The 17,238-nt window shown below is 35.8% G+C and overlaps 1 protein-coding gene across 1 annotated transcript in view; it reads right to left on the reverse strand.

The window, feature by feature from the left end:
• Positions 1-256: 256 nt before the first annotated feature.
• The window catches only part of LOC149265110 (protein LEAD-SENSITIVE 1-like), a 34,322-nt gene continuing 17,340 nt past the window's right edge, over positions 257-17,238 (reverse strand). The window contains exon 2 of the mRNA XM_089391616.1: positions 257-1,420. Coding sequence (XP_089247742.1) covers positions 618-1,420 — 803 coding nt within the window. The 3' untranslated portion in view covers positions 257-617. The remainder of the gene's footprint in view (positions 1,421-17,238) is intronic.

The following is a 17,238-nucleotide window of genomic DNA, read 5'->3' on the forward strand; positions in this document are numbered from 1 at the left end:
TTAAAGATAAACAATAATCAATCCGATACATTGAAATATAAACAATAATCAATCCAAAACATTGAAAGCAAACAAATACACATATTAAACCATAATCTTAATTTTTGAGAGGCCATATTAAGTAATTGATATGTCACATTAAGAACAAAGAGACATACATCATTAAACTATTTACATTAATTAATCCAACACATTAAAAAGAAACAAATATATATGAAACCATATATATGAATTCATGTAACACTCTAAGGGCAACATGTGCATATATTTAGATTGCGCTGAAAGACTTTGGATATATTGCTTCCACAAATTATAAAGCACTCCAGTCATCTATTGACAAGCTAGTCCTCTGAAATCAATTGCACACATTTCAATTTTAGTCTGACACAAACCCATCTAGCACCCACAACTAAGATTCAATCCATTACACACAATTATGTCACCATTTATGACCTGAAACTTCTGAGACACAAACCAATCCAGAACCCGCTACATGACCAAATAAAACCTTCAATTTGTTTAAATCCCAACACAATTTATCCTTCTACATGAAGACTGTTACCACTCGAAAATTTTACTTTCTTGCAGGATGAGTCAACTATAAACCATCATGTTACTTACGAACTGGGCGTTGCACTATTAAGAGATTCTGTGCCGTTAATGGAGCTCCTGTCCATAGGCGTCGCACTATTGAGAGATTCTGTGCCGTTAATGGAGCTCCTGTCCCTAGATATGGAACTACCAGCCACTGGAGGCGTACTACCAATTGAAGAGTCAAAATATACAGCCAAATACTCCACTGGTACCTTAATTTTATCAACACGAACACCAATATCTCCTTTATATCTCCCTATAGCAAAATTTAGAACCGTCCCGACGGCCACGCCTACTGGTTCCGCAGCAAACATAACTCTATACGTGTACTTTGAAGTGAAACAATAACGAGCAGCACGCATTACAGCACGCAGTACTGCTACTTGCCCACTTCCCGAGTCATGATTTTCAACAATGAATCTTGTCTTGCAGTATATTGCGAAGTCCTCACAATTCATCGATATTACATCGTAGTTTGCAAACCCATTTTGAAGCAGGTACTCTGCACGGTGAATCACTGTTTCTGGGGGATTCGATTGTTCAAATGTGCACGTTCCTCCACGGGCTTGTACCAAAAATACAGCTACACTAACACCATACTCAAATCGATGCACAGCTCCTCCCTCAAGAAAGCAATCCAAACAAGAACGTATTACTCCATTATTTCCATTTTGTAAGCCACAGTTGCCGGTTGGACTCGTACAACTCAGATGTTGTTTTGGTATTGAACTAGAGACCAAGGAATTAATTAAACTCGCCCCGACTCCCAGTGCTTCGTCTGACCCTCTTGTAAAATGGACCACGTGATTATCCCCAACATAAATCCCTGTGCGAGGGACCCAGCAAGCATATTATGTGTGAGATAAGATAAAATGGAGAAATCATATAAAATTCATGTACATTGATTGCAAAATAGATGAACAACGCATGGTTACCAAATAAAATTCAATAGAGACAAATCCAATATGGTTACCAAATAAAATTCAATAGAGACAAATCCAATATTATATATATCTAAAATAATTTTTTAAAGGAAAATTGAGAATAATGAGAATAATGATGATTAGCTCTATTTATACTAATATGATCAGCAAGTGATTAATTGATATTTTTTAATATTTTATTTTTATTATAAAAAGGAAGGAGAGAAGCATTTTTAGATCACTATAGCTTTGATGACTTAATAAGTCAAGTGTTGAACTATTAATAATTTCAACTGCCCATTTATTGCAACGCTGTTTAGCAAAACCACCAGTTTTATATTGCACCACCTTTTGCCAATTGTGATATTTGTTAGGAGGGCTCCGATCACTCGGACCTGTTGATGCATGTCTCACCTATCCTTGCCAAAACCGCCCATCCCCCGGAAGGTAAAGTTCGTGTAAAAGGGGCTCCCGGGGAATTAATGATAGTCGTTCGATTAAATCTGAACTTGCGTGGAGTAAAATTTTGGTTTGACCGCCGGTTTTATTAGTAAGGCATTTAATGAATATTTACTATGGTCGTAAATATAGGTAAAAGGCTTTAGTTTATTATGTACGAGAAGTATGGGATGAGTAAAAGAAAGGTATTGGCATACTTTTTTTATTGTTAAAAATATATGCAATATGTAAAGAGTAATGTTTTTTTTGTTGACTTTTGTATTAGCAATGAAACGCACAGCAATGCGAGGAAAAAGAAAAGAGAGGGAAGAGTTAATTTTTTCCCTGTGAAGACATATTTGAAATATGCAGCAGCACATATGAATGAGAAAATTTTTACACAGCAGTGTAAATATATATTACAGAAATAGTGTTGAAATGCAATGTTTTTTTGACAAAATGTAAAAACGCAGCAGCGTAAAGAAGTTTTTTTGTTGAATGTAAAATGTGAAGGAATTACATTTACAGCAGTAAATGTAAGAATTGTTTCATTTACAGCAGTATGTTAATTTTTATGAAACAGAGTATTACTCTCTGTTGTAGAGACAAAGTAAATTTCTTTTGAAGCTGGTGTAATCCTTTTGTAAGAGGAAGAAGTTTGTATCAGGCATTTTATTAATGAATACAAGTCTGATTTGTATGTGAAAAAATCTGTTTGCTCAGAAATTTTATTTAGCTTCCCTGTGTTAAGATCCTGTGGAGAAAACAGAGCATTGTTCTCTGTTCTTTTGTGTTTGAAATTACCAGAAATTTCCAACAGTGGTATCAGAGCTTGTCCAGGCTCTTTGAAGGTGTCAAAGAAGCTGAAGGAAGGTTCTTTTGCTGCAGCAGCTTCTCCAGCAGAGTGAAGACTCAGTCAAAAAAGATTCAAAGGTATTTCTCAAGTTTTTTTTTGTGTTGCTGTTGAAGACAGTCAGTTATTTTTGAAAAACACAGTCAAGTATTTTGAAGAGTTCAAGGAATGGCTGGCTCCAGCACTAGCATGGGTATTTTTAATACTCAGCTCCCACAGTTCAATGCGAAAAACTATGACTATTGGGCAATAACCATGAGAGCCCTGTTTGCCTCACAAGATTTATGGGAACTTATTGAAGATGGATTTGAAGAACCAGCAGATGAAGAAGAGTTTAATAACTTAACTCAGGCAGAGAAAGATCTGTTGAAAATCTATAGAAAGAAGGACTCAAAAGCCCTTTGTTTTTTATATCAAGCAGTGCATGAGAGTGTGTTTCCAAGGATAGCAGGAGCCAAGACATCCAAAGAAGCATGGCAAACTCTCAAGACAGCCTATCATGGCATGGAGAAAGTGAAGACAACTAAACTACAGTTGCTAAGGAGAGATTTTGAGAACCTGTGCATGAAGGAGTCAGACAATATTGACTCATTTTTCACACATGTGGTTGGTTTGGTCACACAGATAAGGTCTCATGGAGAAACTCTTGAAGAAAGGAGGATTGTGGAGAAACTATTGAGGAGCCTACCCTCAAGGTTCCATGTGATTGTCACCACCATAGAGGAGACAAAGCATCTCTCAAACTTTTCAGTTGATGAACTTCATGCATCACTGATAACACATGAGCAGAGGTTGAGTAGAAATGAAAACTCATCTCTAGAGCAAGCCTTCAAGACCTAGATGTCATTTGGAAGAGGAAAATGTCAAGGTAGAGGAAACAAGAGAGGAAGAGGCAGAAGCCAAAACAGAGGTGGAAGAAACAGTCCAGCAATTGTTCAAGGAAGAGGCAGCAATCCAAATCAGAACCAAGGCTAAGGCAACAGTCAACAAAGTGGACAACATCATGCTCAAGGACAAAGGTATGAAAAATCCAATGTCCAATGTTATTATTGTTAAAAATATGGGCATTATGCAAATGAATGTAGGAAGAAGCAGCATGATATAAATAATAGATCCGGTGCAAATATCACTAGAGAAAATATCAACCAAGATAATGTGTTGTTAGCTTGTAATATGGCTGAAACAAACAGTGATGATATATGGTTTTTAGACTCCGGTTGCAGCAACCATATGACAGGAAACATAGCCCTATTTTCTGCTTTAGATCATGGTGTGAAGTCACAAGTCACACTTGGGACTGATAGTAAAATTTCTGTTATGGGAAAAGTAGAAGTAAAAATATTTACAAAGAAAGGAGAAAGGAAAACCATAGCAGATGTCTATTATGTTCCTGGAATGAGATGTAACATCTTAAGTATTGGACAGCTTGTTCAAAAGGGGTACAATGTTTTCTTTGAGAATGATGTATGCGCCATCATGGATAGAGCACCCAACAAACGATGTATTGCTGAAGTGAAGATGACGAGGAACAGGATGTTCCCTCTCAGAATAAGGGCAGATTTAAAAAATAAAGAAGTAATAGCAGTAGTGACACAAGAGGCTTTCCAAAGCGTACCAAAGGATGAAAATTGGTTGTGGCACTTGAGATTTGGACATCTCAACTTTGGAGGTCTTAACTTGTTGAGTAGAAAAGGAATGGTAAGAGGATTACCATTGATAAAGAAACCAGACAGCCATTGTGAAGGTTGTGTCTTGGGGAAACAACACAGAGAAAGTTTTCCATCAGGGAAAAGCATAAGGGCAAAGGCACCCTTAGAGATTGTCCACTCAGATTTATGTGGACCGCTTCAAACTCCATCACTAGCAGGCAACCAATATTTTCTAACATTCATTGATGATTTCACCAGAAAGAGTTGGGTTTATTTCCTGAAAAACAAAAGTGAAGTGTTTGAAAAATTTCGAAATTTCAAAGTACTTGTGGAAAATCAAAGTGGGCTGCATATCAAAGTTTTAAGAACTGACAGAGGAGGTGAATATATCTCCAAAGAATTTCTACGGTTTTGTAGAGAAAATGGAATCCATAAGCAGTTTACAGCTAGGTACACCCCATAGCAAAATGGAGTTGCTGAAAGGAAGAATAGGACCATCATGGATATGGCGAGGAGCATGTTGAAGGCAAAGCATTTGCCAAATGATTATTGGGTTGAAGTTGTACACTGTGCAGTATATATTTTGAATAGATGCCCAACAAAAGCAGTTCTGAACAGAGTGCAGGAAGAAGCATGGAGTGGGAGAAAGCAAGGAGTCACCCACATGAAAGTTTTTGGTTGTGTGGCTTATGCACACATTCCAGATCAGCTAAGGAGGAAGTTGGACAACAAAGGGGAGAAATGTATATTCATTGGATACAGTGAGAAATCCAAAGCTTACAGGTTGTATATCCCATCTACCAAGAAGTTTTTTGTGAGCAGAGATGTTCAATTCATTGAGGAGGAAGCTTGGGATGGAAGCATAGAGAAAACAATGAATGTTAAAAACTGTTTATCTCATGATGAAGATGATGAGCAGATCGCTGAAATACATCCCCAAACACCAGTGCCAACACAAGGACATCAAGAGACACCCTTGAGGAGAAATGAAAGTGCTTCTCCAAGCACACCACAAGGAGGAAATTCAAGTGCTTCTTTAAGCACTTGTACACCAAATGAAAGAGGTAAGAAATTCAGAAATTTAAGTGACATTTATGATGAAGGAATGAATTCATTGTTTGCTTTGTATTGTCATGTTGATGACCCTATTTATTTCGAAGATGCAATTAAAGATAAGAAATGGATAGAATCTATGGATAAGGAGATTAATGCCATAGAAAGAAACAAGACATGGGATTTGGTTGAGCTACCAAAAAGTAAAGAAGTCATTGGAGTTAAATGGGTCTACAAGACCAAGAGTAATGGTGAAGGAAAAATAGAAAGACACAAGGCAAGATTGGTTGTCAAAGGATACAAGCAGCAGTATGGAAGAGACTATGAGGAAACTTTCGCACCGGTTGCTAGAATGGAAACCGTGAGAGTAGTGATGTCCATAGCAGCACAAAACAAGTGGAAAGTTTACCAAATGGACATGAAGTCAACATTCCTAAATGGAGTGTTAAAGGAAGAGGTTTAGATTGAGCAACCTCTAGGCTATGAAAAGAAAGACCAAGAATACAAAGTGTGCAGATTGAAGAAAGCTCTTTATGGGCCGAAGCAAGCGCCAAGAGCATGGTACAGTAGGATAGATTCCTATCTACTGGAAAATGGATTCGAGAAGTGTGAGAGAGAACCCACCCTCTACATCAAAGAAAAGGATGGTAAAATTCTAATTGTTGTATTATATGTTGATGATGTTATTTTCACAGGTAATGATGATTGCCTTATTGAAAATTTCAAAACAGTCATGAAAGAAGAATTTGAGATGACTGACATGGGTTTGCTGAGATACTTCTTAGAAATAGAAGTAGATCAAAATGAAAATGGAATTTTTATTTCGAGAGATTCAATATGCAGGACAGCAAGGCAGCAATCACTCCCACAGTAATGGGATTAAAACTCAGCAAAGATGACAACAACAAGGATTTTGATCCTAGCGTGTACAAGAGCATAGTTGGCAGCCTCATGTATTTGACTGCAACTAGGCCAGATATAATGTTTGCTGTTAGTTTAATTTCCAGATTCATGGAGAGGCCAAAAGAAGCACATTGGCAGACAACAAAAAGAATTTTGAGGTATGTTAAAGGTACTAAAAGGTTTGGCATTTTATATACTGTCTCAGAATGTTCAGATTTAATTGGATACATTGATAGTGATTGGGCTGGAAGTGTAGATGATCGGAAAAGCACATCCAGTTATGTCTTTCACATGGGTTCAGGAGCCATTTCATGGGCTTCTAAGAAACAACCTATTGTAGCATTGTCTACAGCAGAGGCAGAATATGTGGCAGCTACAACAGCAGCATGTCAAGCAGTTTGGATGAGAAGAATGTTAAGGAGCTTAGGCCAAGAGCAGGCAAAAGCAACGATGATTTTTTGTGACAATAGCTCAGCTATTTCATTATCTAAGAATTCGGTGATTCATAAGAGAACGAAACACATCGACACAAAGTTTCACTACATCAGAGAATTGGTAAGCAATGGAGAAATTGTTTTACAACATTGCAGGACTCAGGAGCAGGTTGCAGACATACTGACCAAGCCATGGGACCAGAAAAGTTTTGATTTTTTGAGGAAATGTCTGGGTATGATTGGTAACCTAGTCGTTGAAATTAAAGGGGAGTGTTGAAATATTAATAATTTCAACTGCGCATTTACTGCAACGCTGTTTAGCAAAACCACCAGTTTTATATCGCACCACCTTTTTCTGATTGTGGTATTTGTTAGGAGGGCTTCGATCACTCCGACCTGTTGACGTGTGTCTCACCTGTCCTTGTCAAAACCGCCCATCCCCCGGAACGTAAAGTTCGTGTAAAAGGGGCTCCCGGGGAATTAAGGATAGTTGTTCGATTAAATCAACGGACCTACATGATGTGAACTTGAATGGAGTAAAATTTTGGTTTTACCGTCAGTTTTATTAGTAAGGCATTTAATGAATATTTACTATGGTCGTAAATATAGGTAAAAGGCTTTAGTTTATTATGTACGGGAAGTATGGGATGAGTAAAAGAAAGGTATGGGTATATTTTTTTATTGTTAAAAATATATGCAATGTGTAAAGAGTAATGTTTTTTTTGTTGAATTTTGTATTAGCAATGAAACGCACAGCAGTGCGAGGAAAAAGAAAAGAGAGGGCAGAGTTAATTTTTTCCCTGTGAAGACATATTTGAAATATGCAGCAGTGCATATGAATGAGAAAATTTTTACACAGCAGTGTAAATATATATTACAGAGATAGTGTTGAAATGCAATGTTTTTTTGATAAAATGTAAAAACGCAGCAGCGTAAAGAAGTTTGTTTTTTGTTGAATGTAAAATGTGAAGGAATTACATTTACAGCAGTAAATGTAAGAATTGTTTCATTTACAGCAGTGTATTATTTTTTATGAAACAGAGTATTACTCTCTGTTGTAGAGACAGAGTAAATTTCTTTTGGAGCTGGTGTAATCCCTCTGTAAGAGGAAGAAGTTTGTATCAGACATTTTATTAATGAATACAAGTCTGATTTGTATGTGAAAAACTCTGTCTGCTCAGAAATTTTATTTAGCTTCCCTGTGTTAAGATCCTGTGGAGAAAACAGAGCATTGTTCTCTGTTCTTTTGTGTTTGAAATTACCAGAAATTTCCAACATCAAGAAGGTTGGACTTAGTGTGACAAAAGTCTGTCTTGGTTTATCAGAGCCGATGTGAGCTGATGTGAGTAAGAGCCTCACAATTGGAGAAAGTGTTTTTCATGTTCAACCCTTTTAGTATGGCTAAGGTGACAGACTCTTTCGTTCCAAAGTATTTTGGAAATTGACCAACTTCAAGTTTTACATTGAAAAAAATTAGTTAAATTAGTTCTTATTTTTTCAATGTTTATTTTCTTCTTAGTGCTATTCGAGACAGAAAAATAATTCTAGTAATCTTATAAACTTATATATATTACAAACATAACCATATTATTTTTTCAAACTTTCAAAATATCTTAATTAATAACCATTATATTTTCAAAAAAATTCATTCCGTGTATAGACACTCTGTAATCCAATTTTAGGGTTATATTTTAAAAATAATAAAACAATATTGTAAATTAGAAAATTAAAAATAAGAATAACAAAAGAAAGAAATTAATGTTGGTAATAATTACAATACTTCAATTTTATATAACTTTATATTGAGATATAAAATAATGGAATGTAAGCCAACAAAAAATGTAATTTCTTCATTCCTTAGATTTAGTGGTGAGGTTTTGTGAATTCTGTATCTTTCGCATATGGTGCCAACTTGGTTAAGATATTGATATAACTTATGGTAACAGCTTGTCTCAATCTATTCTGGTGGGGAACATGGTTTCTTTATCTCTCATCCGGTGGCAACTTGTCAACCTCAATCACAATATCTCGTCTGTACGCAAAGTGGGAAACATAATCTTTTCCCGTGGCAACTTTAACTCAATCAATATTTCATTATCGTAGCCACCTGGATAACAAACATCATATCTTGCGTCTGTTGGTTTGACGCATGGTATGGGTTCCATTATCGGGTTGTAAGGTCCAGCCATACCCTAGCGACTACCTCAACGTTCTCGCCTGGCGGGTGAAACCAGCCAGCTCTCACGCCAAGCTTCTTCGTCGGGTTATTTTGCCAGGCCTGAGGTTCGACGGGAAATTGAGAAAGAGCAGGTGGGACTGACTGTGGCCTTTCGGTTCTAACCTGCCTAGGTATTCTGTTTAGCGATCGAGATAGGGGCAAGCATATCAGGCAGAGAGAGATAAGATCGAAGGTGTGCAACAATAATATGTGTCGTCTCAGGCAGGAAGTTCAAGAGAAGCTCGAGATAAGATACCAAGAGGGGGAAAGATCGATCACAGGACTCCAGTAGCAAAATCGATACGAACACGTATCACACTAGAGGGCACGCGGCAAGGTCGAAACGGTAAGTCATATCGCAAGAGTGAGCCCATTTGTTTCATTTATTCTTCCAACCGGGGTTGATTGGACCAGCCAGAAAGATTAGAAATCCTAGCTTTATCATTTCCCCCTATCCGTGTGAACGTCTTCTTTGTTTCACACTAATTTTCACCCGACCGACCCTCGACCTAATTTTCTATCCTTCCAGCACCGTTATGGTTCCATATCTATTTCGTTGGTTAGCGACAGAATGGTATCTATTTTCGATATATCTGTATCTCGCTCAAGAGCATAACGAAGCGTTGCTGGGGATAACCTTCCACCCAAAACTGTCTTTTGTTCCTATCATTATAGATATAGTGGTCGAGAGTTCTCTACCAACACTTATGATATCTATTTCCTAACCAAGAATAGCATAATATAAGTTTGGGGCCCCTCAAAGAGCATAACGAAGGGTTGTTGGAATCACTCTAGATTTCCTTACTTTTCCAGAGAGGGGAGCGCTAAACAGTGACTCTTTGCTGACCATTTATCCTAGTCATTATTGATATATGTAATTACGATTTAGCATCGTATGGAATCTCCGCTCGAATCATCGATCGTACCAGAATATTGTATAATCTCGTTCGTATACCAAGAGATCTCTCATTTTCGTTCTGTCCTCTCTTTATTAGATCTTTAGTTACCAAAAGAAATGAGACGCACCAATTCAATTTAGGTGCCAAATTAATCACGAAAGAGATTAGTGGATAACCTAATATATAATGCCAATCTAAAATACTCAGTTTAGTGAGGGGAAGAAATAACGCTCGGTAAGGGGAGGCATTAATTTATTATATTTGTCGTTCTATATATATGTGATTACGCTTTAGCACCCGTACTAGTTCAGAAATGACACCCACTTCCCCACCACCCAACAATTCAATTAGATCTAAACAAGCGGTGAGAATGAAAACGTGGTAGCATATGCCTTGGGATGATAGAGAATGCAAATGTGTAAATGGTCAATTTGCTAGTAAAAGGGTGGACCTATTTTTTTAGGTGGGGGCATACTTGAGGTGAGTGATCCCATCCCTAAAACAAGTGGGGTGGCCTATCACTCTAAAATCAAGTGGGTTGGTTGCACCCATTCCTGAAACTCACCCATTAGCCATGTCCACCTGCAAATAGACCATACCTCACGAAGGAGGGAATAGATAGAGACATTCATATCAAGGATGTTGAGCCAAGTTGAAAACAAACAAGAGAAAGGCCCCCCTTCAATGGCCAAAAGATAGAGAAATACCACATAAATGGTTCGCCGAGAGAAAATACAAGGTCCTGATCCAACACTGAATGGGATTTATTAGGTTTACCGTTTTCCCCACCAAAAGAATGAGGTTTAGCCATGTTGTTAACAGATGAGCTTCTCAATTAAGATATGTTACCAACTCACAAGATTGATCGAACATATTGGACTGGATTGGGAATTGAATCTTCTGCTGATCCTGCTAGCCAGAAGGAGTGAAAAGAGGGGATGAATTAGGTGGTAGTCCCCAGCGTGAGGTGTACCCATTCCCCTAACTCCTTATCCAACCATTCCATGGTTACTCCAGACCGAGAGAAGGAAGGACCCTTTTGTAATGTAAATCTGACCTAGGGCTAGGAACCCTATTTATGCTAGTTTGGACTCAGACTTGGATGAGAATTCCAAATAATAATCTCTATGAATGTGCCTTCTATCTATGGGGTCACACAACAAGCCTTAAAATCATCTTCTATTAATAAAGTGGGGGTGCTTGCATTTTTAGGTGATCCAACACAACTGCTGGTTGGGCACTTTTAAGCCTCTTCTTTATAAGCCTCATTTGAACAACATTTTTAGGCCTCTTAACATTTCTTCCCGGATACCTTTAATGCCAAATATTTTCAGCCTCATAGAAACATTTTGAAGCCTCTTATTTCCACATGGATGGATGGGGACTTATCTCACGAACATGCTCTTTTAGCTAGGAATTTTTGGATACAGGCCAAATACACTTTATCAGGTTATCCACATAGCTATTGAACAATCATATATCCACTTTTCATTGATCAGGATATTACGTATAGAAAGGGCATAGGAGGAGGGAGGGAGTAGCTCTCTATTTATGTCTTTATGTCTAGAACTTTGAAATGTATAGAACCTTTGGAAAACCAGGGGCTGCCTTAGAACAAACCAACCAACGAATACAATGCTTAGAGATGGGAAAACAAAGATAGAAAGAAGGATCAGAAGGACGGATGGACGGATGGAGACATTACCTACGTTATCTAGTTCTAGACCCTTTATCTCCTTCGGTAGGTTAGAGAGATGGAAAAAAACTTTAGGGAGGAAACAATTAGCCCTTTCTTTCTTGTTGAGATGTTGGTTGGCTGACTCACTGGGATGTTTGAATTTAGGGATTATGAGAGAGATAGAGATAAGCCCCATTATATTAATATTATATACTTTATTTCCTTAAAGATCTAGTTAGGTTATACGAGGGGATATTTGTTTTTTTTTTAAATAAAGAGTTTGTTTTTGATATATTGAAAAGTGATTGGGAGATTATAAAGGTTGGTAAAGAGTTATAAAAGGGCTCTATTAAAAAAGAAAAGGTTGTTTTTATATAATAAATAAAGTGTATGGTTTGAAAAAGTTTATAAAGATGTTTTCAAAAATATATTTTTTGAGAGTATTATAAAGTTGTTTTTTCCTCATTAAAGAAAAAGGGAAAGTTGGTTTTGAAAAGCAAATTTTTAAAGTGTCTTTTTCAATAGAAAAGGGTTTTATTGAGAAGAGAGTTTAGGGCTTTGCAAAAGTTTGCGAGTCTACAAAATTATTTGGCTTTTTGTCAAGCATGACAAGTTTTTGGTTGAAGATTGTTCTTTACGGGGGCGCATATTGAAAATTATATTCTTTTTCGGGGGCGATATGGAAGACAACCTCATGCAATCAACAAAACAACTATATGAAAAGGAATGACAACAGTCATGGGTTGTAAAGCACAACTGAAGAAGATTAAGAAAAGGAATCGAAAAGAAGAGGCAGATATTATTGTCGTACTTAGAAAGGTTTAGGCCTCAGCCGAGGAACTGGAAAGTCTAGCAAAAGACGAAGAAGAATTTGGTGCAAGGGGGAATGACATGCAACAACAAGTTATGTCACAAGCAAAGAAGTGAGCCACAAATCTGATAATAGACGAGCAAGACTTTGAGAGGAAAACAGAGCTTGGAGAATTCCACTCAAAAGTGGATGATAGTTGTCAAGACCATAAAATTGAAACCCATTATGCAAGCATGCATATGGATGAAGAAAATGCAACAAATATTGCAGAGAGAGAAGCAGGAGCCTCTGTTTGTGAAGAAGAGAAAGAGCATATAAATGTTGAAGGAATCCATTGTAATGTGGATGATGCAGAGGATGGTGAATCCCACTGTGACGAAACACGTGGATGATGAATGAAAAGTGAGATATGAATTGGTGCAAACAACCGCAGTTGATTGATTTGGTGAAGTTGAAATTATCATTGAAATTGACAAGGAGCACATGCATGCTTGGCTATCCCACCATAGTGTGGATGAACATTATGTTGATGATATGTGTGGTTTATTTTTTGAAATAGTGATTGATTATGGAAATAGAGCAAGCGCCATGTTTGATGAAGGATTGAAGGTTGAAGCTGCAATTGTAGCAGCAATATATGAAGAAGTTGGAACTGCTCATGAAGCAATATGTGATCTAGCAACAACTAACAATCAAGAAGAGGATAAAGTGATTGAATATTTTTTGATAAGAATATCTAGTTACAACATAACAATGGAAAACAACCTCCATGCAGTTGAAAAGAAGGGAGAGAAGGAAGAGGGAGAGAAGGAAGCTCTCACTGAAGAGCTTAATAAAGATGTTTTTAACATTGTTTTTGAATATACAGGTGTTTAGAATAGCATGGGCGAAAAGGTTGAAAACAAAGTTGTTAATAAATTTGATGCAGATTTGAAGCTCATTGAAGAATGGATTCAGAAACCAATAGAACAAATTGATATGAGTCTTAAAGCAATAGATGGAATAAAAGTATTGAATGAAATGGTGAATATTGATCTTGAGTGTGTAGATTACATGAAAAAAACAACAGTACCTGATGACGAAAGTGAAAAGAATGATATGAAAAATAAATATGAATGCATTGAAACCATTATTCAATAATCGAGTCAAGAAGCGATAAGATTATGCTATCAAGAAATATGGCAGAAAGAGAGTCATGAATATGAAGTGCAAGAAGCAGAGCAAAGAAGACAGTTTGAAGATGCAATGTTGTGGTAGCAGTCCATGGTTGAATGAATATTTGAAGAGGAAGGTGTAGTAGAAAAGATGAGATTGTGTTTTAGCAAAAATTCAAGAAAAGTCAAAGAAAACTTACAACAGCAACAAGTAAAGAAATATGGAGCCTACAAAAAACACCCGCAACAGAGAATGAAGCAATTTCAAGGATTTAAAATTTGGAAAAAGATAAAAAGAAAATGCAAAAGTGTGAAAGTCTTGAGCCATTGTAAGCTTAGCTAAAACATAGATCAGCAGACATGTTACAGTGATAATTGAATCAATTTCTATTGTAAGCCTGTCAGGCATAGTTAAGTAATGTTGAGTCATGTTGAGTCATACAGTCATAATTAAGGGGGAGTGTTAGAAATTGTAATTACTCTGGCATGAGGAGTTGGTTAAAATTAGAGAGTCAGTTAACTCAGTGTTGAATCAAGTCGAGTGATGGATAAAGAGTTAAGTGCAATCCATATTTAAAGTGTGAGTTCACTGAGTTAAGTGTGTGTGCATGTTAAGATATTTTATGCGAGTCGCTAGTCGAAAAAGTTTAAATACCCTTCACCAGGTTCATTATAAGAATTAAGTTTTGTGTGATCAATAGAAGAGCCGCAACTCATGTGTTTTGTGTGTGAATTTGTATTTTGTCTCCTATACCTTTCTAACAAATATATTTATGAAGTCGTTCCAACATATAAATGTACCATTCCAAAATTTTCACCGTATATGGAAAGAGGTCAAAAAAAATAAATAATTAACATTAGTTGTTAAACTAGCTTTGTTACTATTTTTAGAAATAGAATTTATTACTTTATGTGATAGTTTAATTAATATGAAATTTATCGATTTTCAAAACTGCACACTTATCATTTTGTACCATACTTTAATATCAAATTCACAGTTTTTTCTTAACTGCAAATATTTTAACATGCAATTTACTGTTATCTTATATAACTTTTTTAAATATAGCGAATCTGCATCAAAGTTGAAAGCTCACAAGATGATAAAGTCAGTCGGATACCTAAACAGAAATGGCAAATAGATTTCCAGTGGAAGTAAGATTCATGTAGAAAGCAAACATAAAGATTACGAGAAGCAAACCATAACCCAAACATTCTAAAGAAAAAAACCCTTAACAGGAAAGAAATGCAACCTTGTTGTATCTTCCAAAATCAGAATCCCTGTACGCATAATCGCTAATTAAAAATCAAAGTGCATCGTATATGAATGGAAAATTCGATGAGAGTATCAAAATCTTTCTTCAACGGAAATCAACCATAATGATAATGGTTTAGGAAGCCAATTTAACAGATGATTTTCCTTAATGATGAAATATAGTTTGAATAGTTAATGGGATGAATGTTATCCTCCCGCTTAAATTTCTACTGTAAAATGTTTAAAGCTGTTTGTTGTGAAGTCCAGTTTGAATAGGTGCAGGCCGCTATCCTCCACTTAAATTTTTGTGGCATGTTGGTTGCTAGTAGACTAATTATTTTTCCTCGTTTTAGGCTAATTTACCTGGCAAAAAACTAATTGCATGTGGATATGAAATTTGAACAAGAAATGAGTTCAGGTGGATATGAAATATGAGATAGACATTAACGGGCCCGCTCATGAATTGTTATTTGAAACCCCAAAAGCATACAACCAAGAAAAAGTGACTTCATGAGTTATAATGGATGGCCATGTCTCAAAGAAAGCAACTTTTTGTGGACAGTAAATAAAACGACAAATATGGAAAACTCTTCTTGAATTTCTTAATCCCCTTTTCACACCATGGATCCACATCCCAAAAATGCTCATATTGTGTGAAATGATGTATGTTTTTCCATGTATAAAAATTGTTCATACAAAAAACTTAATATCTTTGATACAAAACGTTGAATTTTAGCATGAAAAATAAATGGCAGGAAGTAGTGTAAGAGAAATTGTATTAAGGAATGTAAATACAAAATTGAAAGGATGAAGTTCATATATATAAGTTTATATGAATTTTGAAATGAATTTTCAAGGCTTTAATTTGATAAAAGAATAAAATTTTGAAATTTCAGTATTTTAATTAGCCCAAAAATATAACTCATAAAAATCAATTCATCAATATATATATATAATTTTATTAATATAAAATTATTTATAAAAAATTTAATTAATATTTATTTTTATAAATAAATTTACATAAATCTAATTAATATATTTTAATTTATTTTTTTAATTATTTTGCCATTTATTCTTTATCCAAATGTTCATTGTCCTTATAAAAAAAATTCTCTTTTAAATTTTATATCAATTTGTCTATGTTTGAATGTTCATTATCCTTGTGAATCCAAATGGAAACACAAATAAGTAATTCATCTTTCACAAACCACTTTTCCTAAGCTGGAAGTTCATCCTCCTAGCCAACTAGGTAAGTGGTAATGAAGCCATGACATTGTTAATGGCCAACAATATATCATGTAGAAGCAAAGAATGAAAATTAGGCACATTTCCCACCAGCTAGAAGATAGGGAACTCTTACTTCACATTAAGAGGGTTCATAAATCTTTTGCTACGATACATTAACTACTAAATTAATACAAAGTTGTGAAGAAAACTCGAGCTTATCAACACTTTTTCATAACTTTTGCAAAAATATGTAGAGATTATATTGAAGTGAATGGAACTAGTGAGGAACTAGTGAGGATTGCCCCTCAAAACACTGCTTCTAAAGGTACAACAATACTTCACAATTATTTAGAACGGAGATACATTGAGATTGTGATATTTGAGTCCCTTCACATGCTTTTTATTTTTCGAGAGTGCTACTTAAAATTGCAATGAGTTTGGGTATTTAGGTGAAAAAACGAAGTGGCATATTTTTGGGTGTTGTGCTATTGTTGAGAGTTAGGAGAAGGCAAGAAAATTGGAAACTAAAAGGTTTCTATGGTTAGCACCCATAAAAAACTTTAAAATTGCAACAAGTTTGGGTAATTAGGTGAAAAAAGGAAGTGGCATATTGTTGGGTGTTGCGCTATTTTTGAGAGTTAGGAGAAGACAAGGAAATTGGAAACTAAAAGGCGGCTATGGTTAGTACCCATAGAAAACTTCAAAAAGGCTCTGCAAGAGTGCTACAACCAAATATCAATGCAATGGTACTACAACCAAGGATTAGAAGAGATTAAATTCACAAAAGGATTGTTTGAACTTAAATACAACTAAAAGTAACATAGTTACTGTTTCCAAGAAGATTAAAAAAAATTCAATTAGAAAATGACTTCACTAGTGCTAATGTGACTATGTAATGAGAGGGTATCTAAGGGACTTCTTACTAGTCTCTTTACTCAAGTCAACCAAGTTTTCAAGGCATCTTTCATACTAGATATCTTTGATCTCTTTTTTAGTTGCTATGCCTAATGCTTTTCTTAGATGTGTTTTTTATCTTCCTTTAGCTCCTACAAGTTGTGATTAACTACTTTCCACTTTATATAGTTTAATGTGCATGAAAAAGTCGTGCCCCTAAGACTTATTGATAACTCAATAATCCTAGTACCACTCTAG

Source organism: Pinus tabuliformis, chromosome 6 (assembly GCF_031772625.1).
Source record: "Pinus tabuliformis cultivar Carrire ecotype Pingquan chromosome 6, CPIR1, whole genome shotgun sequence".
Lineage (NCBI taxonomy): Eukaryota > Viridiplantae > Streptophyta > Pinopsida > Pinales > Pinaceae > Pinus > Pinus tabuliformis.